The sequence below is a fragment of the Perca flavescens genome, chromosome 11 (genome assembly GCF_004354835.1).
Source record: "Perca flavescens isolate YP-PL-M2 chromosome 11, PFLA_1.0, whole genome shotgun sequence".
Lineage (NCBI taxonomy): Eukaryota > Metazoa > Chordata > Actinopteri > Perciformes > Percidae > Perca > Perca flavescens.
In genome coordinates this window covers 21,384,571-21,412,549 of record NC_041341.1, presented here as the reverse complement: position 1 = coordinate 21,412,549, position 27,979 = coordinate 21,384,571, and the positions used below count along the sequence as shown (strand labels likewise).

General features: G+C 37.8%; 1 protein-coding gene across 7 annotated transcripts; it reads left to right on the top strand.

Annotated features, from left to right (window-relative positions):
• The first annotated feature begins 207 nt into the window (after positions 1-207).
• On the top strand, positions 208-22,595 carry scn1laa (sodium channel, voltage-gated, type I-like, alpha). 7 transcript variants are annotated; one of them, XM_028591667.1, is made up of 27 exons: positions 214-477; positions 956-1,074; positions 1,244-1,333; positions 1,434-1,562; positions 2,343-2,434; positions 4,978-5,208; positions 5,790-5,853; positions 5,986-6,127; positions 7,877-8,083; positions 8,703-8,969; positions 9,798-10,136; positions 12,042-12,174; positions 12,296-12,534; positions 12,629-12,802; positions 12,888-13,253; positions 13,438-13,914; positions 16,458-16,590; positions 16,689-16,843; positions 17,142-17,315; positions 17,410-17,532; positions 18,865-19,140; positions 19,280-19,336; positions 20,173-20,310; positions 20,469-20,573; positions 20,678-20,948; positions 21,077-22,051; positions 22,106-22,595. In XM_028591667.1, exons 1-27 carry the CDS (start codon positions 214-216, stop codon positions 22,258-22,260), a joined length of 5,895 nt encoding a protein of 1,964 aa, XP_028447468.1. In that variant the 3' UTR covers positions 22,261-22,595. The 7 variants fall into 7 exon arrangements, with proteins under 7 accessions (XP_028447470.1, XP_028447468.1, XP_028447467.1 ...); XM_028591669.1 differs by having other exon boundaries at positions 208-477; positions 9,798-10,169; positions 13,438-13,917; positions 21,077-22,595; XM_028591666.1 differs by having other exon boundaries at positions 9,798-10,085; positions 13,438-13,921; positions 16,465-16,590; positions 21,077-22,595.
• The last annotated feature ends 5,384 nt before the right edge of the window (positions 22,596-27,979 follow it).

Below are 27,979 nucleotides of genomic sequence, written 5' to 3'. Positions count from 1 at the left end.
ATACTCTCCTCTCCATTTAAAGCAGTTCTAATCTGCCAATAGAAATTTGCTGTCAGAAATACTTTCAATTATTTGTTTCCAATAAAATAACATTTCATGTTACATATAACTTAGTTATCAACCTGTTATCATAACTCGTTATCTATTCTGACCCCTTTAGGCCTTTCTCATGTTGGAGGCTAGCTGTTCACTCTGAAGGCGCAGGATGAAAAGATGGAACAGCTGCTTGTACCACCAGGTCCAGACAGCTTCCGCCCCTTTAGTCGTGAGTCCCTCAAAGCCATCGAGAGCCGGATCGCTGAGGAGAACGCCAAGAAGCCCAAGGGAGAGAAGAAAAAACGCAATGATGAGAATAAGATCAAGCCCAGCTGTGACCTGGAGGCGGGCAAATCACTCCCTATTCTGTATGGGGACACTCCTAAAGGCATGGTGTCGACACCGCTGGAGGACCTGGATCCCTACTACTTTAATCAGAAAGTAGGTGGGCTTGATTTCAAACTAGACCATGAAGTCTAAAGACACACATTTCGATTATTCTTATTCGTTAAGACATAAGTATTATTTGTGGTTTATTTTTGTTAAAGACAGTTAAGGGAGAGTTACACTGAAATGAGGATTCTCTCCTCTAGCAGCTATTATTATTATTATTATTATTATTATTATTATTATTATTATTATTATTGCAGCTGTGATCATTATCACCTAGCCAGATTCTTTGAATCTTAGATGACAGGAAGACCAGGCCAGTAAAAAAGTACTAATATGAGGTTTTTCAGAAATATACAAAATGTGATTAGTGATTTGTCCACTTAAATGTTTGCTATAAATCATAAGTAGCTACTCTGATTAGTAGTTATGATACATTACTTTATTATTTTTGTAAACTACAATGAGATATTACAAGTCAGCAATAAGAAAAAACAGTATTGTATACATATCTTCCTTTTTCTGTCAGACTTTCATAGTATTAAACAAAGGAAAATGCATCTTCCGCTTCAACGCCGCTCCTGCCTTGTACCTCCTGAGTCCCTTCAATCTTCTTAGAAGATTATCAATTTGCATTTTGGTACACTCATATCCTTTCATCAAGATATTAATTTAATATGAATGATTTGTGTTTATGTTGAGCCCACACTAAATCTGTGGTTACTATATATCCATGAACTGTTTACATTGCCACCTTGCACGATATTATGATGAATTGCACAAAATAAGTTGTTAATTCCTTGACAACTGCCTGCAAATTGTTCAGTATGCTGATTATGTGCACTATCCTCGCCAACTGTGCAGTTATGACACTGAGTGGACCCCCTTCCTGGGCAAAGACTGTAGAGTAAGTTTCCCACGAATGACTCATTGGATGGATCACACACTCAGGTTATACAAATATGAAAATGTGGTTTAGTTTAACAACTACATTTTATTTCCAACAGGTACATATTTACTGCAATCTATACGCTTGAATCCCTCATTAAAATTTTAGCCCGAGGGTTCTGCATAGGGAAGTTCACGTTTCTTAGAGATCCCTGGAACTGGCTGGATTTCAGTGTCATTGTCATGGCGTAAGTACTTGCCACTCACTAACAATAATGCTTCAACAGTGGTTTCACTGTTGGCAACAAAAGCAACAGTTTAGTTAAAATGTGTTACTTTTTGGAGCAAATTATCTGAAATATGATATTTACTAACATGTACATGTAGTTATCATTTATGTGCAGTTCGAAAGCCATTTTTTAGATCTTAGAGGGCTAAGCTAGTGTTGTTGTATATTTATTGTTTAAATATATAGCTTGATTTTTTTTTTTTTAAAGGCAATATATTTAACATCTGGACACTGATTTTTAGTAAACATTTCTTAAACAGGAATGAATAGTGGATTTCCTAGGCACTATTTTCAGCTGGGGATTAATACATTTGGTGCCTTAGTGAGTTTTAACAGCAGCATTGCATGGTTGTTGTAATGACGAACCATGTCACCCAGTGCAACAATGTGGCTCATTTATTTGTTTTTGGAAATAAATAAATGGAGGTCTGTAGCACTGTGTTGATTTTAGTCTTTTTATGGGATTTGTTGATAATAACAATATAGAACATCACCAGACATATCCTTTAAGTTTGTAACACATGGTCTATATCTAATTGCTCATCACAGTGACCTCATTATCCTATTACCTTTACCAATGTGCATGCCTCAGTTTAAACTGTGTAAATGCTTCACTTGATACTGTGTGTACAAAACCGTAATCATGTAGTTGATCTATTTAGCATTGTTGGCTTCAATCTGTGTTACTTGTATTGTTGTCTCAGTCAACATTCAATAGTAATTCTACGTTTCCCTGCAGGTATGTAACAGAGTTTGCAAACCTAGGCAATTTTTCAGCTCTTCGCACATTCAGAGTGCTGAGAGCTTTTAAAGCTATTTCAGTTATCCCAGGTAAGCAGTAGGAGCAATTGCATGCTAGTAAGTTAGCCTTTTGCACGATTTCTCCCTCAACCTCCCCTCCTCCAATTACCTCTCCTCCTGCGACTGTCATGACATGTAGCCAGATTCTCCCTGACCCCACCTGTCCACCACTTTATCACAGATGTGTCACAGAGTTGTTTTAGCAATCTGAGCATCCACAATCCTAAATGCAATCTTGGGCATCCCAGAAGTGAGAGCTAGTTCAAATGGGTGTGTCTTCAGGTTTTTAATGGATTGGTTTCTAAGTCCAGCCGTTTGACTCCTATGCACAGTGTAGCACTGAAATCAGGAGTCTTAAAGTCGCTATATGTAACTTTTAGTTTGTGTTGATTCTAACGGTCGCTTTTTACCACGCCTGCTATTCTTTACGGCGCTTTATTGCCCACTGTAAATTACTTAGTTAGCCTTACCGGGAGGTCATATAGTCAGGATGAATAATTTGCTCAGACAGAAAATCATTAATTTACACTAAGAGAATACGTTACAGATGCATCGTTGCATTTCAAGTGTTGCATACGGTAACTTAGCCTACTTTGGATGTATTGTGAGCTAAATCGGGTATCGCTGTTACTGTGTCATGAGCCAAAGCATTAAGAGATTGTTGTAGCAACCAAAGTAATAACAATAGCGTATTTCATGAAACCCAAGGATGCTTTACACAAGTATTGGGGGAAAAGGGAAAAGAAAATAGTAGGCCAACACAAACACAGACTAAAAGGAATAAAGGGTCTACGCTAAATGGAAGGGGGATGCAATTTAATGTTGGCTACTGGTGTACAACCACATATGTAAAGTTATTTTATAAATAAAATCAACATATAACATACATGACGGCCAATTCTGGGACATTTTTTGAATCATTTACAATCCCGTAATTGTCTCCATCTGTTGAAAGCCCGGCCGAGATTGACTCGGTTTCGCCCGTCGTCTGTCACTTTCCCTTTTAGCTTCTAGTTGTTCTTCATTTAATTTCCTTCTTTTCTGTGATGGCCCTGCCCCAGTATTAGCCATAACTACGACAGATAACTTCTAAAATAAAATTAAAATGCAATTAGGTCTATATAAATAAATCTCCTGCTACCTTTTACCTGGCTGGATACAATAACACAGGCTTTTCCGGTGTTACACCGAAATCTGTGACCAATCAGATTGGGTGCTCTGTAGCGCTGTGTACCTGCCATAAATTATTTTGTGATTTTGAGAGAAAAATCGGACCCGGACAGAGGCATTAATAAAAACTATATAAAAATAGCGTTCTTTTCGGTGTTAGTCTCGGGGGTTGCTGTTAAAGGTCATTAATGATCATCAGGTGAAAAATTACACAGTTTCAGAAACATTTAAAAGTCACAAAGTCATTTTATTTTCTCGTGTGTTTTCCCACCTAAGAATCTACACAGATTTGTAGATTTTGTTTGAATATTACTCTGTGAGATCTGTGCCATTTGCTATTGTGTTTTGAACAAGCTTCTTCTTCTGTTTCTTGCACTATTCCTTTACAACCATTGCTCTTCTCTGCTTGTGGTTAATGAAAGCATAGTGTCTTGTAATCTGTGGTGACGGAGTGTCCCATTATTGTTGCATGTACAACATCATCATTACTGACATGCATGATCCTTATATCCTGTGTAATATTCTGAAAAAATGAATCAGTTTCTGTCTGATTTCCATATAAGTTTGACTGATAAACAGCCTCCAACTACATTAGCTGCTACGAGCGTAACACTCCTGAATCTCCAACAAAACTGTAAAGTTTCATTGTGGGCCATTTAGGCAACAGCTTTTGACAAGAGAGATGCCTGGGATAAAAAAAAATTATAGCTCTGGTTCTGCTGCATCAACCTTTTTTATTTAGGCTAAATGTTCCATTGTGAGTGCAACAATGTTACAGAATTGCAGTGCTAAATTGGTGTACTCTTTTAAAGGTCCCATGGCATGAAAATTTCACTTTATGATGTTTTTTAACATTAATATGCGTTCCCCCAGCCTGCCTATGGTCCCCAATTGGCTTAAAATGGTGATAGGTGTAAACCGAGCCCTGAGTATCCTACTCTGCCTTTGAGAAAATGAAAGCTCAGATGGGCCGTTCTGGAATCTTGCTTGTTATGAAGTCATAATAAGCAAGGTTTACCTCCCCTTTCTCTGCTTTGCCTACCCAGAGAATTGGCCCACCCATGAGAGAGAGACATCATGGCTTTCAAACGAGAAAAATGGCAGTTGGTCAAGGCCACACCCCCACCCTCCACCTTGCCCCGCCCTCTCTCCTCCTCAATAGCTAACACAGAAATGGCACATCCTAAGGAAAGCTCATTGTGGGACTTGCTCTAGTGGCTGTAATTCTGCACCAAGGCTGAATTTCGGGAAAGAGACTTCAGATACAGTATTAGGGGACCACTAAGGTCTATATAAAAGCATCCAAAGAGCACCATGTCATGGGACCTTTAAAGCCCTAACTCACTGGCATCACTTTTTTATGTTTGCACATGCCGTCTAACAAGCATTATTGTATGTGGCAGGCCTGAAGACCATTGTTGGTGCGTTGTTCCAGTCAGTGAAGAAGCTTGCCAATGTGATGATTCTCACCGTCTTCTGCCTGAGTGTCTTTGCCCTAATAGGGTTACAACTGTTTATGGGCCATTTAAAGCACAAGTGTGTCCGAAATCAAACATTTGATAATTCCTCCATATCATCATATGGGAACTACACAAATAGCATTGAGGCCTGGAAGAATTACACCGCTAATAAAAGTGAGTTTTTAACTTTTCTCTGTTTGAGTTGATGACAATTTGATTCTGCACAAAATAACAACACACAAATTATTGAAGATAAGGATTATTGAGAAGTTATGTGTTTAGTACCACTTGTCTTTATTATTTGTTTTCTTTAAATATTCACAACTTTATTAATTACACCTCTACAACTGAATGATTAAAACACAACACTGCAATATATTCTATCTGTGAGGCTTTTGATATTTAGTTTTTCTTGACATTGTTTCAGAAATACAATACATTAAATTATAGGCTATAGTTAATGATGCTGTTGTACAATATTGGACTGCATTATTTTATATATAAAACATTCACATAACACCATAGCGTATAATGCCGCCTTCTTCAACAATCCACTAACCACAGGCTCGAAAATGGCCATTGAGTTGAACTGACACCTCTCTGACCCAGTGATCAGCAAAAACTTGACACAACAAGAGTCACAGATATATTCTTTCTTGCAGCAATCTTGTATTGGATCCCTTTAGATTGTAGAGGTGTACCCATTATAAATATGATACAATTAATAAAATATATATATTTTTTCTTTTCCCCAGCAAATCATTATTACCTTCCAGGAAAAAAAGATCCATTGCTTTGTGGCAACAGCAGTGAAGCTGGGTAAGCTTATTCCCCAACCACTAGGAGACTGGATACAACATAGAATGTATATAATCCTTGTATGACACATCTGTTTCTGCATTAACATTACCATACTCTTTCTGAGCTTTACAGACTCTCTGTTTGTTGCAGGCGGTGTCCAGAGGGTTTTTCTTGCCTCAAAGTGGGAAGGAACCCAGACTATGGTTACACCAGTTTTGACTCATTTGGTTGGGCCTTCCTCTCGCTCTTTAGACTGATGACACAGGATTACTGGGAGAACCTTTACCAGCAGGTAGGCAGTGGAATTAGAAAGACTGGATGAACCTTTTCAGTCATATAATTACATATAATTACATAGAGTATATAAATGCATGTATATGTGATTTATTTTTAAACAAGCTTAAAAAACATCAATTACTAAAGACTTTTCACAAAATTAAAAAGTAAAAGATAAACACAATAATACAATGATAATTCATTCAAACTTGTATAACATGTATAACCGTTTTTGAATGATAAGACTGACCAAGACTTGTCTAGTTTTTTTTTTTTACTAGACAATGTTTTGTTTTGCAAGACAATATCCTTTTTAAAGACAGCAACCTGAGGTGATACTCTGCAAAAGTGAACACATCAATAAAGATGATCTCTGATATGCAGGCACTCAGTTGTCAAAATGTTATTGCAGGATATTCAAATGATTGAGGTAAAAAAAAACAGCTGGGTGTCATCTGGGTAAAAATGTAAATGTTGTGTTGCAACCAATTTAAATACAACCCAGTGTTTAATGATGCCCATACCGGACTATTACTCAACAAAAGTATGTATTGAGCAAGAGTAAATACTTTCATAGTGTTTAAAGATCCCTCACATCTGTAATTGAATGAGTGAGCGGTGTGACGATCAGTAACCTCTGTAAGGTTAACACTGAAATGCTGAAAAGCAAGCGTTAATTTGATTTGTTTAATCCCAAAAATATTTTGCCTTGGTATTTTTAAAAGCTGTGTTAAATTGCTTTATAAAACCCCTTGATATCAAGGTGGAATGTTAACTTAGTCTAGATTACCCTGTATAGATTTGTTTTGTATTGAGTTAATAGCTTCAACTTCCTTGGTCCTTACATTGCTCAAATAAACTGCTGTGACCCTGTGTGACCTAATGTGTGGCGGCGGGTGCTGTATTTGTGCGATCTGCTTCTCTAGTAACACAAAAAGGCATTGCTTGCTGGGTTAAGGAGGGGTCTGTCAAAGACAATGCATTCTCACATTACAATATTGGTATTAAAAGTGTTCAAACAAACCTCTAAATGAAGTGCAGGTGCATCCTAGTCAGAAGAAACAAAGATGAGTTCCATTGTGACTCAGGTACACACAACTTGAATGGTCCTAAAGACAAATACAGTAGGTGGCCACTGAAGAGGCTTAACATTGTAATATCAGCAAGTAAGGCAAACTGTAATACTACACTGCACTGTGTGTGATTGGTTAGCATTATCTGTTTGGTAATATCAACAAGCTTTCTGTCAGTGTCCCTTGGTCGATAGTTGTTATTTTTTCTTTTTTATATTTTGGCCTGATGGTGTCACTACAGCAAATTTCACAGGGTATTTGAACAAATTCATTGAATTATATTCAAATTTCATAGGTTCCTTAAACGTGAATGAGCACTTTGAGATTTGTTTAAATATAAATAAAACGTATTATTATTATTATTATTATTATTATTATTATTATTATTATTATTATTATTATTATTATTATTATTATTATGAGTTCATGATGATAATCTGGACATTATTTCTTAAAATATATAAAACATTGGAGGAACAGAGACATCTATATAAATTCTGCTGCTTGGTGAAGCCACAGCCACACCATCATAACAATAATGATAGCTTAAAGCATATAGCACAAAGTAGAAAAGTAATGTGGATTTAAGAAATACGACATGAAAGGGTATAGGATAAAAGAACAAAATAATTAGTATATTAAGTATAAGTATATAAAATAGTAGACCACTGCTTTGTTTATTTTCCTTCCAGACGTTGCGGGCATCAGGAAAGCCCTACATGATTTTTTTTGTGCTGGTGATATTCCTCGGTTCCTTCTACCTGATCAACCTGATCTTGGCTGTAGTAGCTATGGCCTACGAGGAGCAGAGCCAGGCCACCATAAAGGAGGCGAAGGAGAAGGAGGAACAGTTTCAGGCCATGCTTGAGCAGCTAAGACAGCAGCAAGAGGACGCTCAGGTACAGGACATTTGACGATCCCCATATAATTCATGTCAAAGTACTGATTCCATTATATATTAAATAACATCAATTTGGGATGCATCTTGTTTTTAGTAGTAGAAATGAGATTGTATTTACGAAAGAGAGCTGGGGTAAAGGTTGTTTCCTAGCTAAATGTATCAACACTGGTATCGTGGTTATGAGTCTTCCATGATGTTTACATGGAACAAACAGAAAACCAGTTATACAGTAGGCTACATGTATAAATGATGAATAGGATTTCACCAATGGTGAAGGAAGTATTCAAATTCACTATAATAGTGTGTCTCCAAATGCTGTCTTCCACCACAGTACATGGTTATGAATCTGCATCCTGTAAATGATCTCCTACAGACGTACAGGGACTAACATTTTGATGCTTTCTTCCAAATAATATGCTGTACCCACCCATTGTGTTTTTGTATGTCCACATGAAATGTTCTATTTCTTCCTGAATCCAGGAAGAAATATCTGTCTGCAGATACAGTAGCAGTAAAACACCTTGCTGACAACATTGTCAGCAAAAAGTAAACAATATAAGAATCACAAATGTTTATTTCCCCTGTTTACCCACGTTGTTGTTACTTTCCTCTTCTAGGCAGCAGCCGCTGCAGCTGCTGCAGAGGGTGGGGAGGCCAGCGATAAAGCCGTTGGCCCAGAGAGCTCCTCTGACAATTCCAAGCTCAGCTCCAAAAGTGCTAAAGAGAGACGCAACAGGCGAAGAAAAATGAAGGAGGAGGGCAAAGGGGGTGATGAGAAGATTCCTAAATCCGAGTCACAGGACAGTATGAAGAAATCTCGCTTCCGCTTCTCTGTGGATGCAAACCAACTCAACTATGACATGAAATGTTCATCCGCACATCAGGTTCAGTATGATCTGTCAGTATGATTTGTCAATGAAATATTATATTTTGCTATACCTATTCTCCATTCTCAACTCTAAAGATACTTTTGTGCAGTTCTTTTTATATAAGTTTGGAATCAGTCCAAAACAATACAGTTTCAATAATTGTTAGACAATTCAATTTAATAATCTCTTTTTCAGTTTAGAGTCCCACCAAATTACAGTGTTACCAAGATTACATTACAGCAGCTGATAGTTGTGAGCATTTCCAATTAGAATATTCAGTAGGCTATGTGTTATTCAACATAACTATTTGCTGGCTTTCCACATTTTGTGATTACTTTCATGTCATGTGATTCATGTCAATTCAGCCCAATGCAACTTTTCATTCTCTGCTATGACAATGACACTTTTTTACTTTCGTCATCATCGGTATCGTCATTGTCATCATCATTCTTTTCTTCTTCGTCTTTGTCTTCATCAGCTTCTTATATTCTTATTGTCAGTGATCATCAAGATATTTTATTTTACAATTTTCCTCCTTACAATGCCTATCATTATTATGAACATCAGCATCACCATCATCATCCTCATCATCATCAGCATCATCAGCATCATCATCTTTATCTTTTTCTTCTTCATCATGATCATCCTTACCATCATAATCATCACTAACATATAGTTTTAATTTAGCAGTTTCCTTCCAGTCCACACCAATATCATTATGACCATCATCCTTATCATCACCATGAGGCAATTCTTTTCTTCATCCGACCATGCAGAAATCACTTTTCCTCTTTATGATCAGCATGTATCATGTATCCACTGAAGAATATCTTTCTCCCCTAGTCTTTTCTGAGTTTTCGTGGGCCCCTGTTCTCATCCAGACGGAACAGCAGGACCAGCCTTTTCAGTTTCCGAGGCCAAGCGCAGGAGGTGGGCTCAGAAAATGAGTTTGCCGATGATGAGAACAGCATTTTTGAGGACAACCTGAGTCGGAGGGGCTCTTTGTTTCTTCCCCGGAGTTGTGATCGACGCAGCAGCAGTATGAGCCAGTGCAGCTTCTTGTCGCATCGACTAATTCCACCCAGTAGGATCAAGCACAGCTCCGTAGACTGCAATGGGGTTGTGTCTCTGGTGGGTGGGAATTCACTCCCATCGTCACCAGTGGGACTTCTTCTGCCTAAAGTGACGATAGATATGGCCTCCATCGGAGACAATGTAAGAAAGGGTTGCCTAGCCCAGAGGGCCCTATTTAATTTAGTCCATACTGTAGCTCTAGCTATTTCGGTTTTCATTTTTTTCATTGTTCTTCTTTCATCTGACTCACGCTGTGTGCTGTACTGTGTAATTTCATGTGAAGGATGATGTTACTGTAGCACAAAGTTCCAAAGTACCAAAGTTCATGACCATCCATGGAATATGTTTTTGAGATATTTCACTAAAAGCCAAAAATGTCATAATGCCGCTAGCATGGCTTAAATCATAAGCAAAAAGGAATTCAAAAACCTTTTAAAAACTTTAAAGATAAAGTGGCTGGTATTTTTACTCAACTTATACATTTTAAAAATTCCAATCAGTGATACGGTGATTCGAAATTTTAGTGACCCACCAGGTTTTTAACTGGTAACGCAGTTTTTATTAGTCAGGAATGACAAGAAAAGGTTCTTACACTTTTGTTACTCGATCCACTATGATTAGCAACCATTACTGCGGCTTCTGACAATCTGACTGATGGGCCATTATTGTGCCAAGTTATTATCACATAGAGCTTAAGATTTCCCTATTGGAGTCAACCTGGTATAGAAATTTATAACAATTTTCTTAAGCACAATTGCCTTTGCTTGTTACTTCCCTTATTTTTGCCGTGCTGCACCATGATGCAAAATACTGACACTTATTCACGTTTGCTATGTATCCACAGTAACATGTAACTAGAAAATTCCACAGGAAATTTTTACAGTGTGCCTAGTACTTGGTGCACATTTGAATAACACTGGCTAACAGTAAATCTGCTGTTTGACTATGTCCTGTAAAGAGAGGACAACATGGCCTACAGTAAAGAGTCTCCATGATAGGTGTGTGTGAGGGTGTGAAGTTGTTGCTATGGTGATTTCCACAGTGAGGGAGTGGGGAGAGGGGAGACAGTATCTTCCATGGGTCAAACATGTCCATTTAATGATAAGTATACCTCTTAAGTTTGTTCTGTAATTCAAAAACAGTGGGTCCAAATGGCAAAAATAGTATCATCACAAGAAAGATAAAGGTCTGGCAAACACATTGATGTGTTTTTTATATTTGTGGTGTCAAATATATGCGAAACAGAGCAGGTAACAAACAGGGAACCATCTGAGTCCTTCCAGATATATATGTTTTCATTGTTTCTATCGGCAGTTGGTATGAACAGAGCCAAAAGTTTAAGTCCGGTGGATTCCATAGTTACAAGTCTGCGACCAGCACAACATTTCCTACATTTTGACCAAACATGATGTATGAAGAGTGAAAACTATAGGAGAGAGAGCAATTTGTTTGGAAAGATTTCACAGAATCGTACTGCAGCTCCCCCCTCTGTCCTCCCCTCTAGCTCTTAACATTCCGGCCACATACACACACATTGGAAAATCTGAAACAGTCTGAAAACTGGACAATACATAAACTGTGATTTGGTAGAAACCGTGCTTGACATTAGATTGCCCATTCAGCCCAATAAACGCCAATGTCTTGTCTTAGGTTTACACTTTTAATTATTTTTCTGCATGGCCCCAAAGAGGGGTTGTTTTGAGCTATGTTAAGCGATTTCCCGAAGATTTACCATTAAAGTCTATGGGAAATTTTTTTGCCAATTTTGTGAAAACCGCATGGCAAATCTCTTCAAAAAGTCATGGCACACCATTCCCGATAATTACACACGTTTTGAAGTATTTTGTGTGCATGTGTTGCCAACGCTCTGTGACTAGTAGAGGGACAAAAATGTGGCAGAATAAGTATGGGGCATAATAGTCATTCTGCTGATTGCTGCTATTGCAGCACATTGGCACACTGAATTATCATCTGTAGCACAGTTGCATCTGTAACAATTGTTTCTATCTCCAGGCTGACACCACTGACACAGACTACAGACAGGCCGGTGGAGGAACACACCAGGAGTTTATGGACTACCTTGAGGGCCCAGAGGCTAGACAGAGAGCTCATAGTATAGCAAGTGTCATAACCAGCACAATGGAGGGTAGGTATTGTACACCATTGCATGAGGATCCTATTTTGGTTATATATTGGATATTTAAAAGATAAATAGTATGTTTAGATAAAAATATTGCTTCTGTTTTTCCATCACTTGTGTGCATCAGAGCTTGAAGAGTCAAGGCAGAAGTGTCCTCCTTTCTGGTACGATTTTGCCCACAACTTCCTCATCTGGGAATGTTGTCCAGCATGGCTGAAGATCAAGAAGCTGGTTAAATTAATTGTGATGGATCCATTTGGGGACCTTACCATCACAATCTGCATTGTACTCAACACATTGTTTATGGCCATGGAGCATTATTCAATGAACAGTGGTTTCACCAAAATGCTGTATGTGGGCAATGTGGTGAGTGAACTGTAAGTGTAGAGTACAGAATTCCTTTTTTTTTTGCAAAACAGCTTTATTAATGGTCAGTATTCCTGTTGCTGTTTTTATGAAGGTATTTACTGCAATCTTCACGGCTGAAATGGTTCTCAAGATAATTGCTTTGGACCCATACTATTACTTCCAGGAGAGATGGAATATTTTTGATGCAATCATTGTCAGTTTAAGCTTGATGGAGCTGTGTTTGGAAAAAGTGGGTGGCATGGCTGTTCTGAGATCATTCAGATTGGTAAGTATGTGTCATAGCCAATATGTTAAAATGCATTTTGTGCGCTGAAAGATGTAAAATTACTTTATTTCTTTTGTTTTTACAGCTGAGAGTATTCAAGTTGGCTAAATCGTGGCCCACTCTTAACACACTGATCAAAATAATTGGTAATTCAGTGGGGGCTTTGGGCAACCTGACGTTGGTGCTGGCCATTATCGTCTTCATCTTTGCTGTAGTGGGCATGCAGCTATTTGGAAAATACTACAAGGAACATGTGTGTAAAATCTGCAAAACATGCACTGATGGCCGTCTGCCCCGTTGGCACATGAATGACTTCTTCCATTCATTCCTCATTGTGTTCCGAGTGCTTTGTGGAGAGTGGATAGAGACCATGTGGGACTGTATGGAGGTGGCTGGGGCGCCCATGTGCATCATTGTCTACATGATGGTCATGGTTATTGGAAACCTTGTGGTACATTATCATCTCTTATTGTCAATTCATGAGTCCAGCTTGTCCAACTCTTGTAGATTTTGCTGATGGATGTAAAGAATAACCACAAATGATGCAGTTTTATAGCTACACGTTTTGTTGTTTTCATTACGTACAATAGCTAAGGTAACGCAATTTTACATGAAGTCATGTCATTATCTGATAGGTGCTGAACCTGTTCCTGGCCCTGCTGCTCAGTTCATTTAGTGCTGACAACCTGGCAGCGACAGAAGATGACAGCGACATGAACAATTTGCAGGTTGCCATTGGACGGATTCACAAAGGCATTGCCTTTGTCAAGTCTCTGCTTCGAAACAGCTGCAACAGTGTCTGTCTCAGGACAAAGAACAAAGGGAAAGGTGAGGACAAATCCCTGGATGAGCTACACAAACCTTTCGGGCCGAATGGTGTCCCCAACCACATCATCAAAGATTTTCCTAAGAATGGAAATGGGGATGTGACCGGAGTGGACAAAACTGGAGACAAGTACATAGTCAGCAGCAAGAGTGATGATTCTATAATGTCTTTCATCAACAATCCTAGTCTGACTCTCACTGTTCCTATTGCTGTGGGAGAGTCTGATTTTGAAAACCTCAACACGGACGACTTCAGCAGTGCCTCGTCTGATGCAGCAGGATGCCATGTGGTAAGTCTGCCAAGGGGGCTTTACTTTAACTTCATTAGAAATGAGTTTCTCCTTAAACACCAAGTCTTATCAGCTATATTAATATTTTTTATGATATGTGATGGATGACAAAGGATTTCAATGTTGGTTGTGGTTCTTGGAAAACATATCTGTTGTTGTAGCTAAGTGGAATGATCAGTTGCAGTAGTCACGTTCAAGCACTTTGCCCACAGGCCATTGCGATGAGGTATGAGCATGTGACGTTACGTTTTCCCTGAAGATTCTATATACCATGACCCTTTAACAGGGAAGGCCATATAGACAGGAAAATACCAGTGTGTAGATTACATTATGTGCCATTTAAGCCTGAGTGCTTGAGAGCTGAATCCTACTCTTAAGAGGGCTGTTTGTGCTTTGTGTTGGAGGAAAGCTCACAGTGCGAATTTCAATATATATTCAGTCTATATTATTTGATTGTTGCTACTTGTTTATGTAGCCTACTTATTAATTATTATTTTTATTTTGTCTTAGCGTTCAATCATTTTGCTTACAGGCATACTGTATTGTATGTGAAGATTTGTTGCTGCTGCTTTACAGATGCTCTCAAAGTTTTAGAAGACGCGTAAGAACACTATACGTAGAGCTGGGCAATATATAGATATTATATTGATATCGTGATATGAGACTAGATATCGACTTAGATTTTGGATATCATAATATCGTAATATGGCATAAGTGTTGTCTTTTCCTGTTTTAAAAGGCTGCGTTACAGTAAAGTTATGTCATTTTCTGAATTTACCAGACTGTTGTAACTGTTCTATTATTTGTCTTTACCCACTTAGTCATTATATCCACATTACTGATGATTATTTATCAAAAATCTCATTGTGTAAATATTTTGTGAAAGCACCAATAGTCAACACTACAATATTGTTGCAGTTTCGATATCGAGGTATTTGGTAAAAAATATCGTGATATTTGATTTTCTCCATATCGCCCAGCCCTAACTATACTATACATTCATCATGGAGATTTACTGCATCATTTACAATAACCATTCAGTAACCTTTTTTAAAGATCACCCATTCTTTTTTTTCTTTACTTTATTCACTCTTCAGTAGTGCTGAAATATTTTTTATTTATTCAAACATCAAAGTTAAAGTCAATTTAATTCAACTGAAATGTATTTTTGTTTTGTTTTATTTTCTTAGTTTTTGACAAAATTGTAAATTAATTTTGTATCGTTACATCAAATCCTTTGAAATGCAATGTTGCTGGCCAAACCAGGATATGTGTCATTTTGAAATAACCTGGTGTTTTTCTGATTTCAGCACGTACATACGAAAGGTTTCGGCAAACCATGCTTTAGATAATTCAAAATGACACTTATATTTAAAAAAAATTTTTTATGAATCTACAGTTTACTCATGATTTTGCTAAAGTGCTTCTGACAGAAACATAATGGATGGATTAAAGCACACACCATCATCACATTGATATTAGTGCTCACAGTATATTGCAGTAACATGCTTGAATCATTCCCTGCACGGCATTAGCTGGTCCCAGGACAGCCAAGTGCTCCTGCATTATCCAGGAAGGCATTCAAGCTTCATAGCTCTACCAGCTATTAGGAGACACACCCTGTAGAAAGCCATACAACAGGAGGCAGAGACCATGTGGCTACTGTACAACACTGCCAGGCTGCAAATCTCAAATTCTTAGATATTTCTGCCATATTAAATGTACTTTGTTTTTATACTTCACAGGATTGGCTCTATAGAATTTAGCAATATAGCATTTTATGTCTTTCTCTATTTGGCTAAGCAAACATTTCACACGTAAAACAAGTCATGCTGGGCAGTTGTAGAATCCTCATATAGTTTCACTCTTGTTTAGCTAAATAAATAACAACAACTATATAATAAAAAAAAGTAAAATGATAGTGAGTAATTAGTGTCACAATCACATTTGGCATAAAGTCATATCTTTGAGAATCTTGCATACTCTCCTACATTGTTTGGAGTTATGAGGAGGCTAGACATCCATAGCAACTACAATGTGGAGTCCTTATTGCCTTCTCTGTTGATGAGCACACAACTGTTCTTCTGCTCTCAATCTAATGAGGGTGGCCTCATGGTTTTTTTATTACATTTTTGCTATTTATTTAGACTGCAGAAAGAGGACATGCAGATGTATTTTCATGTCGACATTTAAACATAAGATTTGATTAGTCTTGTTACAGCAAATACGGATTCATGGATGCTCTTTATTTTAGCCATAACACATTTGATTCAAACTTGAACTGAATATGTCTTTCTTGATTCTTGTGAAGTCCTTATTACCAACAGCCCTAAACAAGGCACACAGCACATCAACATAACAATTACACAAGTCTCTTGGTATTTCAGACTATTTTTGTATGAAAATAACTGCCATTTGAAGAAGTGCATGAAGTGTGTGGGCAGACAGGTGCTCAGCATCAGGTGGTCAGCTCCTTACATTTACCATGGCTCTGTTATGTTCGCTCGTCCAACACTCGTTTTACTCGGATTCATCCGCAGATTGTAGATGACGATGACCAGTCCAGCTCCTCTGAGGGCAGCACAATAGACGGTGTGCCAGGCGTGGAGGGAAGAGACTCTGTAGACTTTGAATTGGAAGAATCTATGGAACCGGACGCATGCTTTCCTGATGGTAAATACTACTACAACCACCACTACTACAGCCTTGTTGTTAATCTAATAATCCATAATGCACTGGTAAATATCTATCCCCCCTTTGTCTCTGCTCAGGCTGTGTGCAAAAGTTCCCATGTTGTCAGGTAAATGTCGAAGTGGGCTGGTGGAAGGTGTGGTGGACGCTTAGAAAGACCTGTTACCACATCGTGGAGCACAACTGGTTTGAGAGCTTTATCATCTTCATGATCCTGCTTAGCAGTGGAGCATTGGTAAGAGCCTGTGCAGGAAGTAAAACGTTTTTTTTGAACACCTGAGTTGGCTGCTCTCATGTATTTACATATTACATACATATATGGCATCTCTCGGCAGGCATTAGATTCTCAAACTGCTGTGTTTAAAGAGCATTTCCTTTCATTGTATTGAGTTAGTGCAGTCTTAGGTACCTTACCTTGCAAAAATAGAACATTTGTAATTCACTGCAAAGTAAGGTCAAGGTTTTGAATAAGATGTATTTAATTTGTATTCCTATTTACAATGAATTACTCATACTATTGTCTTCACATCCAGGCATTTGAGGACGTCTACATTGAGAAGAGGAAGACCATTAAAACGATGTTGGAGTATGCAGATAAAATCTTCACCTATATCTTCATTCTGGAGATGTTACTGAAGTGGGTGGCGTATGGATATGCCAAGTATTTTACAAATGCCTGGTGCTGGCTGGACTTCCTCATTGTTGATGTAGGTTAAAACACCTGAAAGACACATACACTTTCTTGTTCAAACAATTCTTAGCTTGGTTTTTATAAATGACGTGTGTGTGCATGTGTTCTAGGTCTCATTGGTCACGATGGTAGCCAACGCCATGGGATATTCTGAACTCGGTCCCATCAAGTCTCTGAGAACCCTGCGAGCTCTGAGGCCATTGAGGGCCCTGTCTCGGTTCGAAGGGATGAGGGTAAGAGTTACTGGATTTCCCTACCTACTTTGAGTCACAGTGCACTGTCTGTCACCAGCTCACTGCACTGGTACAAAGTACAGGCACTGTGCAGTCTGGCGAAGCATTCCCATCCTTTCCTAACCCTCTTTCTCCAGCTGTTATTTTTCCTTAGTGTGTTTTAAATATTTTAATGACAAAGTTGATCACGCCACTTTTTTTGTTAAATTATCATCTAATTATACAACAGTGATGCGGAATTTTGATGACAGATAACAGAAATCTGCCTACCACCGTGTCTAAAACTCACAAATTAACACGTTATGTCTCAGTTGTTTAATCCGTACAAAAAGTGTAAAAACAACAAATTGCGGGGGAAGTTGCAGGAAGCAGTGACTTCCTGTAGTCTAGGTTGCCTGGAAACCTCCGGCACATAACTCCCTATAAACACTTTACACTTCGTTTTTTTGTATAAATTAAACAAACAAGATACAACATGTTAATTAGTGAGCTTTCAAGGTGCTGTTAACTGGATTTTTTTTACCTTTGGATACAGCCAGGCAAGCTGTATCACCTTGTTTCCTGGCTTTATTCTAAGATAAGCTAACCATCTCCTGGCTCCAGCTATTTAACAGATATAATCTGTTAAATTTCAAACTTTTCCTTTAAGTGGTGCCATGTCCATTGTAACATCTCATTCCATTACAATATTTTGCTGTGAAATGCAAGCCTGGACAAATTATGCAACCAAAGGGGGAGGGTTGTTGGCTGCTAAAATCAATGGAGCATGTATTGATTAGTTGCTTTCATGTTGTACTAGCTATTTAAAGCACTGTTAAGGTGTTGGTCTTTCCTCATGTGGTAGGTAGTGAATTCCCTCATTTGCATGTTGCAACAGGTTTTTATGTGTGTAAGTAGCGTTACATTGGTTTCTGTTATAATTTCATTGTTTTGGATATTGTTTGCTGGGTTCTTTAACATGATTTCTTCACATGTTATTTACGTTTCTGTTTACAGTAAGCACATTTTGTGGTGTCGTCATGCCTCTACAAGGTGTTCTGTTTTAATGTTTCTTTAAAATTTAGTTTTTATCAACAAAGACAACTTTTAGATACATACAGCGTCGTTCTCCTGCCTCTTCTCCTATTTTTTTTCCTACCTTTTACCATGCAGTTATTGTATTTGAGCTTTTGGTGTTAGTCATAGCTATGATGAGCTCATGCTGATGTGTATGTTGGCACTAAAACATTCACTCTTGTGTTTTCCTATTCTTACCATTACCAGAGTATACAGTGTTGTGCATTAATTCTTCTGCTGTATACATATGGGTTAAGTTTATGTGTTGGTGTGCAGGTGGTTGTGAATGCCCTGCTTGGAGCCATTCCTTCCATATTCAATGTACTGCTGGTATGCCTCATCTTCTGGCTCATCTTCAGCATCATGGGAGTCAACTTACTTGCGGGGAAGTACGGCCGTTGTGTCAACAAAACCTCGGATGAAAATTTCCTTCCATCAGATGTGAATAACAAGACAGAATGTGAGAACCTTGACAAAGAGGTTGCTCGCTGGAAGAACCACAAAATCAACTTTGACAATGTTGGCTTGGGTTACCTTGCACTGCTGCAAGTGGTAAGTAACTGAACATTAGACAACTGCTGATTTAAACTTATAAATATGTTATTTGCTGTATTGGTGGAAAACTGACAGTGATGGAAGATCAAAGGCCTACTATAATATTAATTTGTAAATATTGTTTATTTCAATAAAGGCTACATTCAAGGGCTGGATGGACATCATGTATGCTGCTGTGGATGCTCAAAGCAAGGTAATCAAATTACAATGTTTAGCTCATCCTGTTTGTTACATTTTGTAATCTCTCTACATTGTGCCTCCCAATATCACAATGCTTTAAGTTATAATCCTTAAGATGTTTATAAAATCAAACCACAAAATTAACTCTCTATGTATGGGAGATTTAAAATGGTTAAATTAAAAACAAAGATTTTAAAAGAAAAGCAATTTAATATTGCTATATGAGAACAAATATTTAGCTTCTTGTCTTTTATTAGTAAAGGAATTGTTTTTCATTGTAACAATAATTTCCCATGCCACATTAAAATCAAACCACAACACAGAAAAGCAAAGATGTGTATTGCATTTCAGTCTTGTCCAGTAGAGGGTAACTTTAACCTGCTATTACTAAATGCAAAAGGCCGTCATTAGTTTTCATGAGGCAGTAGCAATGGAGCTTTTTCTTTTTTGAGATGAAGACTCATTGTCCATGCCAAATTGAAAAACAATCAATATATTACAATTGGTATTGGATTTTGTTTTATTTATTCTATTTTGTTTTATTTGTCTTTAACGTAATGTCAAAGCTGTATTAACTCATTTTACTATGCCCAACTGTTGTGTGGAAAACTACTTGCGCTGTGTGAAGCATGAAATCACATCACAGTTGAAATTATCATTGACTAACTTCTTTATTACAACAATGAGTTTGTTTGGCTTTACCGTAAACAAATAGACCTAAGTGAGTGTTCGCAGTAGTATGAAGTTACATTTAGTGCTGTTAGCGGCAGTTACCAAATCAACCAGGACCTAAATCACAAGGATTCTAACTTCAACGTACTAATGTCTCACTTTTTGTCTCTTTTACAGCAAGAACAACAACCAGAATATGAGAAGAACATGTTAATGTACATATATTTTGTCGTTTTCATCATATTTGGAGCCTTCTTTACACTCAATCTCTTCATTGGTGTCATCATAGACAATTTCAATCAGCAAAAGAAAAAGATGAGTATCAAATCTGCTTTCTAAACAAACACCATTTTATATTTGGAATTGAAATTCTAATGGAAATGCAATATTTAAAAGCATTTCTTTTAGTTTGTCTTATCTCAGTATCTCATCCCCTTTGCTGTGATTTAACATGCCTCGCATCCCCTCTTTACTTTGGAGGTCAAGACATCTTCATGACTGAAGAACAGAAGAAATACTACAATGCCATGAAAAAACTGGGGTCAAAGAAACCTCAAAAACCTATTCCTAGACCATCAGTATGTAACTTTAATCATGACTGCATCTCAGCTGAATGATTATCTGATCCTTGTTTCATAGAACTAAAATGCATTTGTGTTTCTGTGCCTTGTGTCTATTTCAGAACAAAATTCAAGGATACATCTTTGACTTCACCACAAAACAGACATTTGATATTGTAATAATGGTTCTAATATGGCTTAATATGGTAGCCATGATGGTGGAAACTGAAGACCAGTCCGACCAAACGAGAAATATTCTCTACTGGATTAATATAGTATTCATTATCATCTTCACTGGAGAATGTTTGTTGAAGATGATTGCGCTTCGTCATTACTTTTTCACAAATGGTTGGAATGTGTTTGACTTCATCGTTGTCTTCCTGTCAACCATTGGTATGACTCGCCTCTGTTCTTGTTTCTGTTTGCAATGCTCAAATAAATTAAAATCGTTCATTTTGTCAATATACTGTATGTCTGCATTGTTTACAGTTTATTTAATATGTTTTCCTTTCTTTCCTCAGGTGTGTTTCTCTCAGAACTGATAAAGAATTATTTTGTTTCACCAACCTTGTTCAGAGTCATCCGATTGGCTCGGATTGGTCGCGTCCTCCGCCTTATTAAAAGCGCCAAAGGAATCCGCACACTCCTGTTTGCCTTGATGATGTCACTTCCTGCCTTGTTCAACATTGGTCTCTTGCTTTTCCTGGTGATGTTTATCTATGCCATCTTTGGCATGGCAAACTTTGCTTACGTCAAGAGGGAATCAGGCATTGATGATCTTTTTAATTTTGAGACATTTGGCAACAGCATGATCTGTTTGTTCCAGATCACCACCTCAGCAGGGTGGGATGGCCTACTTGCTCCCATTCTCAACAAACATGAAGAAGATTGTAACAATTCCACGGAGCATCCTGGCACTCCTGGTCAGGGAGACTGTGGATCTCCTGCTGTGGGGATTGCCTTCTTTGTGAGCTACATCATCATCTGTTTCCTGATTGTGGTGAATATGTACATAGCAGTTATCTTAGAAAACTTTGGTGTGGCCACTGAGGAGAGCACAGACCCACTAAGTGAGGACGATTTTGAAACATTTTATGAGGTCTGGGAAAGGTTTGATCCTCATGCAACACAGTTCATGGAGTACAATAAGCTCTCAGAATTTGCAGATGCTCTGGACCCACCATTACGCATAGCCATGCCTAACAAGCTGGAACTGATCTCTATGGATTTACCCATGGTGAACGGCGAGCGGATTCACTGCCTGGACATCCTGTTTGCATTCACAAAACGTGTTCTGGGCGAGGGTGGGGAGATGGACATCCTAAGGGGGCAGATGGAGGAGCGCTTCATGGCCTCCAATCCTTCCAAAGTGTCCCATGAACCCATCACTACCACCCTCCGCCGCAAACAGGAGGATACGTCAGCCATTGTCATCCAGAGAGCATTCAAAAAGTATGTAAGGAAGCATGCTGCCATAAAGGCCTTATACTCATCCAGTAACAATATTCAAAAAGATGAAACACATATTGACAAGGAGGATCTTGTCACAGACAAACTCCAAGACATTTCTAGTGCCGATAAAAGTGAACTGACTCCTTCAACGGCTGCTCAACCTTCATGTAACAGTGTGACAACAAATGGAAAAAACAAATATGAAAAAGACAAAAGTGAAAAGGAGGTCGAGGGCAAAGATGTCAGAGAGTAATAAAAGAATGCTGGAGATGCAACAAAGACATTGTAATTAATGACTAAATGTTTACAACCTTAGAAAGTGACTAAGACATCCATTGGACTCCATTCCTTAGTATGGATATATATGCCAAACTGACCATGCTTACTTGAATCTAAAGGTTAGTGTAAAGCGGCTCATTCAGGCTGTAGTGGGGCAATGTTGGCTGTGTCCAGGAGCAAGGATGTTTGTGGGGATGGCTGTGTTACTGGAAGTGTTCGGAAAGACACAGTATTTAATGCTTTAAATTATATTGCAGCTAGTTCTGCTATCCAGTGTCTTGAATTATTGTTATATCACTGACTCTTGTATTACTTTACCTACCTTTTTTTTCATGCAGAAAAAAATAATTTTTACGTTATTACTTTTATTTACTTTTTTTTAACTTTTTTTTTATTTTTCAAAAGGGGTGTTCCTTCAGGGGTAGTCTTCACAACAAGAAGCATTGCTTTCAGACTAGTCTTGCTTGCAGATAGCGCTTAGAATACTTCACAGATCCAAGACACCACGTTGGAGTTGCTGCAGTTAACTAGCAATGTAGAACTGCATGAATCTTACTCCATGATTATGCATGCTAGAGTGTACTATTTTCATCATGCTTTCTCCCTGACCATCATGCTTCTTGCTTCAAGTATACTGTACAGTCACAACATGGCTGTTTCTTAATCTGGTATGAGTTTAGCCTACACTCCAAACAAATTCAGCCGAGTGTGTTGATTATGTTTGATTATCAATGTCAGAGCCCCTCACTTGGCAGAAATACTTGCACATCCAGTTTTTGTTTTTTTTAACCTTTATTTATTCAGGGAAGGTTCACTAAGAGGCAACCTCTCTTTTGAACACCCTGATCACATTCACACAGTTACACATTCATACCTGGAAGCAGCCCAGTACAACCACAGTCTGATCTGCTGGCCACTGAGCAGCTCCACTGGAGCGGTTGGGGTTAAGGGCCTTGCTCAAGGGAACCTCAGTGATGGTAATGAGGGAGGGCCAGCACTTTCACTTTCCCCACCCGGATTTTATCCTGTCGGTGTGGGGATTGAACCGACGACCTCCCGGTCACAAGCTCGCTTCTTTAACCTATAGGCAACCACTGCCTAGTTTTGTTGAATCATCAAATTCATTCACATACTTCATCTCAGCCTGATGTGTGCTACCTATGTACTATTTACAATATTGCTAATGTTGTACAGATTTTATCATGAAACTGAGCTAAAAGCAGTCTTCAACTGAAGATTTGCTTTCCAAAGTTAGGAATTTAGGAAAAAGCCTACTGTATGTTGTTTGTGTCTGTTTTCTTTCCTAGTTGTTTTTGATGATGGACCTCAATGTAATTATTATGGAAGTATGGAATTTATTGAACAATTACTATTTATTACCTGTGATTTGAATCCAAATATTAGTCTCCATTATCTGCTGTATTCAGGCAGACAGGGATACTATACATCCAACAGGAGCTGTGAGGTGAACAATGTAAATGTCTATGAAAACTGCTATATGGACGGTAATTTTACTTCATAAGACAAAGCCCTGAGTTTAATTACTGGTGATGTTATATGACCGTGCTGTCCAAGCTTTACTTTTTACTGCATTTTTTTATTTGGAAAGGATGACAGGAACAATGTAGATGATGGTTTATGTGTTTACTGTTTTTTCACAGTTTTTCCTCTCAGTCTTTATCATGTAAAATATCTAAGTTGGATGAAAGACAGACAGCTCAGAATATTCTAAATGATTGTCTCAAGGACAGGGCATCACACATCTCATGTTTCCATCTTCTGTTTACATTTTATAGTGGCCGGTGTGTTACTTTCATCATTTCTTCCCATAGCTATGACAACCACCCTAAAATGTCACAACTACATCTGTTGTTCCATATTATAAAAGTAAAATTCCATTCATGTAAGTATATTTTGCATGTAAATAAAACATTCATTACTTAAACTATACTAAATGCATAATGAAAGAATGTTTTGATTACATAGAATGTAACATTTCCCATCATTCATATGCATAATGCTTGTAGTGTATAAATTAACTGCATGCAAGACACTGCTATAACCCATTTCACTGAAACACCAACAGAATAAAGATTACATGTACCTCAACTATGCTTAAAACATTCATTACATTTCTTTATATAAAAGACATTGCTTCTTTTTGAGCTGACTGTGAGAGGCGTTCTCCCAGAGTGAGACTAACTGCCCAAAGGTTTGGGCTTTGCTTGCCTTTTTTGTCTTTTCTCCAGGAAGAATGACCCTGTTATTATCTATGTTCTGGTGAAACTGTGTACTACTTTATGCATGTCCCTCTGTCTCTTCAAAATCTCTGTTACAGTAATAACTGTTCAGTTGTATCATGCAACGTTCAGCAACATTTTTATATATGTAAATATCTTTTGCTTTAAATTGTTGTAGATATGTGATTGGAGTATGCATATACTGCATGACTGGTGACACTATTTCCTTATTAATTCATGTTTCTCCAACTAAGAGTTTTTTTTGTTTTTTGAAGACTACATTTTTGGGTTCGTAATGTTTAACTGCTGCTGAGTCTTAAAGTCAGAGCACACCTAAGTGTTTATTTCTTTACAAAATGCTTATTTTCTTATGTTGAGATTTTCATTGTGATTATTTATATAAATGTATTATTAAGCAGCATTTTTAGAGCCAATGCCCTACTTCAACTGCACTTCATATATTTATCATATTTGTTTAGTAAACTAATGTGATTGATATAAGACAGGCAAGTATTCAAGATGGTAGTTGCATGAAATCGATGAGTAATGCAGTCATTATAACTTTTCAGTTACTTTTCAGCTATTACAGGGAGGGGATTTCATTTTGAAAAATGGATCTAAAGTGCTAACCACAATCAGTTATATCAGTTTATGACTGTTACAATGCTGATTGCTATAACCGCAGTCAGCATTAGTGTAATTTCAGAACCTGTAAAATGTTGAAGTTATCAGTGTCCGTTTCATGTGCAAAACATAACGAGCACTCAAACTGTAAATTATTCAACTTATATTGATCTCTTGAATCTCTTGGGATATTGAAAGTATTTGTGAATGTCTAACTTTTAAAAACTCATCTTGAGTGACATGACAATACATTATACCAGTATTTAATAAAAAAAGAATAGTTAGTCTGTCCTGCCCAGGAGCTTCAGAACTGAAATGTGCAGTGCAGTGCTAATGTTTTAGCATCATATTTCCAAGAAACTAGAATCTGGTTCCTAAGTGTGCTGTGTGGCTTCTGCCGGAAACTATTAGCATCTTAAGTGGGTGGAACATTTTATTAATTATTAACAGTCCAAATATTCATTAGAGTCCAAGCACGCTTTTACCTATTGTGGCTGCTGAATCCGGAGGGCAGTAAACAAGAGGCTGATGGCAAAGTGCTGATTGTTCCTGCCATACTGTCTCACAATTATGTGATTATCAGTTTGCGCCACACCCACTCACAGTAGCCTACTTTATGACTCACATGTTGTTTTCGTGATCAATTATTGCCTATAATTTCATCTGATGTAAGCCTATGTCTGAAAACCAGCACACAGCTCCACTGATGGTAACTGGTGGGGTTACAGATTGCCTATTTTAATGACCAGTAAATCAAGAGTGATTCTGCAGATTCTCCTTGCCGGTTGCCCAGCAACATGACATCAAGCTTCTTTGTTAGACTGCATTAGGCTGGAAGGTCGGAAGTTGGTCTGCCGTCTCCACCCCAGGAGTCTCGCAAGCTGGCCAATAATATGTGGACATGTTATATGTGGAAGGATGTCTATTTGGCTTGGGATCTAACCACTGGCATGCATGGAAGGGCATGGGGAAAAACAATTCAAAGAGAAATTTGAGAATGCTGCCCATAACAGCTCTGTAGCCTAATGTAATTTGCTGTGGATAGATAGGAGGAAAATCCCATTAGATTTGGGTAGTGGTGAGTACCCCCGTATCCTTCCCTATGTGCTAATAGACAGACACACAGACTCACATACAGACACTCACACTCTCAGTTTTTATCTCAACTGCTAAATCGCACACACTCATACACACAGTCGTGTTTCAAGTGAACCACACCCACAGTAACTCACAACACATGCTAAAAAAAACACATTGACCATTAGAAATACAACAGAGAATATAGTTACAGCAAATATGTAAGACATTAGAAATCCTTGACCATCAACATAATACCTGTTGTATGTTTACAAGAGTAAATTAGTACATGCACTGAAGTGCAAGACAATCACGTTTCAAGAAACACAACAATAAATAAAAGAGTTAAACTGCAAGTGAGCTGCTTGGGCATGGCTCTTTGATCAGTAATGGTCTGTACAAACCACAATGGATATATCCATTAGAATGCTATAGCACTTTATCCCAGGGGATACATATTCCAAAGTCTTTCCTCTAATAGGGTTTCAGATGCATTCTTTGTAAGTGCAACAACACATGCAGTATTTATTGCTATTTGCTAAGTACAACACCTTGACTATCTATCATATAACTACTCTGTATGAATATCAATGAAAATATTATTGATTTAATTTGGATTAATTAATTAATTAACACAAAATAGTTCATATTAATAGAATTCATCATGCATATTTGTTGTGGTAAAATAACCCCTGACAACATGGGTTAAAAACTCTGAGCTAAATTGTGTGGTACAGTACACAGACTTTTCCCATTGCTGCACATGCTCAGAGCTCGATACCAACCTGATTTACTCTTCCATTGATGTGTGCTGCAGAGAGTAATGATTATGTGCCAGAGTTAGTGCTAAACAGTATCTGACAAGGCATGGAAAGGTCTCTCTTGGAACAGTTGCACCAACGCCGGACAGTGGCTGCTCCTGTCATGGACTAAACACTGTAGACATCAAGCGTTCATACTTAACAGTCAATGCATGGTGTTGCATAACATTTGGCCACCAATTGCCATTGGCTGGATGGAAATATGTTTCCACTGCAGATGGTAAACTATGTAAAGAGGTGTTAATAGATGAGAATTTGCACAGACAGTCTTGTTTGGATGAGCGGAACAATATTTTATTTTATAGTTTATATTACAGAATAACCAAAATTAGATAATATGTTGGCATTGTCTTTAAATCTCTTTCCTTAACTGAGGATGGTAAATTGCATAGGTCTGGCAAACAGAAGGCCAGCCCAACATGCCTACTGATCACATTAATCCAAACTCTGTGAGTGTAACAGCCACTGAGCTCCCTGAAATCATTTCCATGTATTCAAAGTAGATTTAACCTACCTCGACATGCATTTTTCCCCTGCTTGCTTCAAATGCCCTAGAAGTGGTTTTGAGTATCTTATAAAATCCTTGCGCATAGTAAAATTCCCCAATTAATTTAATGCAGGCCTAGGCTATAACCACTCCACATACACCTTTGTTGCATAAGATCACCAAACTCAGAATCAGAAAAGTTTTATTGCCAGGTAAGTGGCACTTACTAGGCATTTGCTTTGGTTTGGTGCATACATATTTAAACATTAATATTAAATAAACAAACAACAATAATATACATATAACTATATAATAATAACAACAATGCATTATTATTATTATTATTATTATTATTATAATTATTATTATTATTATTATTATTATTATTATTATTATTATCATGAATCGAATAGTATCACGTTATAAAAGGATGACTGCGCCACC

Bases quoted from the DNA above. Each gene is read 5' to 3' on its own strand.
- scn1laa (XM_028591669.1), top strand. From the start codon at position 214: ATGGAACAGCTGCTTGTACCACCAGGTCCAGACAGCTTCCGCCCCTTT. The intron at 12,535-12,628 runs GTGAGTGAACTG...GTTTTTATGAAG, and splicing joins TGCTGTATGTGGGCAATGTG to GTATTTACTGCAATCTTCAC. The intron at 20,574-20,677 runs GTATGTAACTTT...TGTCTATTTCAG, and splicing joins AACCTATTCCTAGACCATCA to AACAAAATTCAAGGATACAT.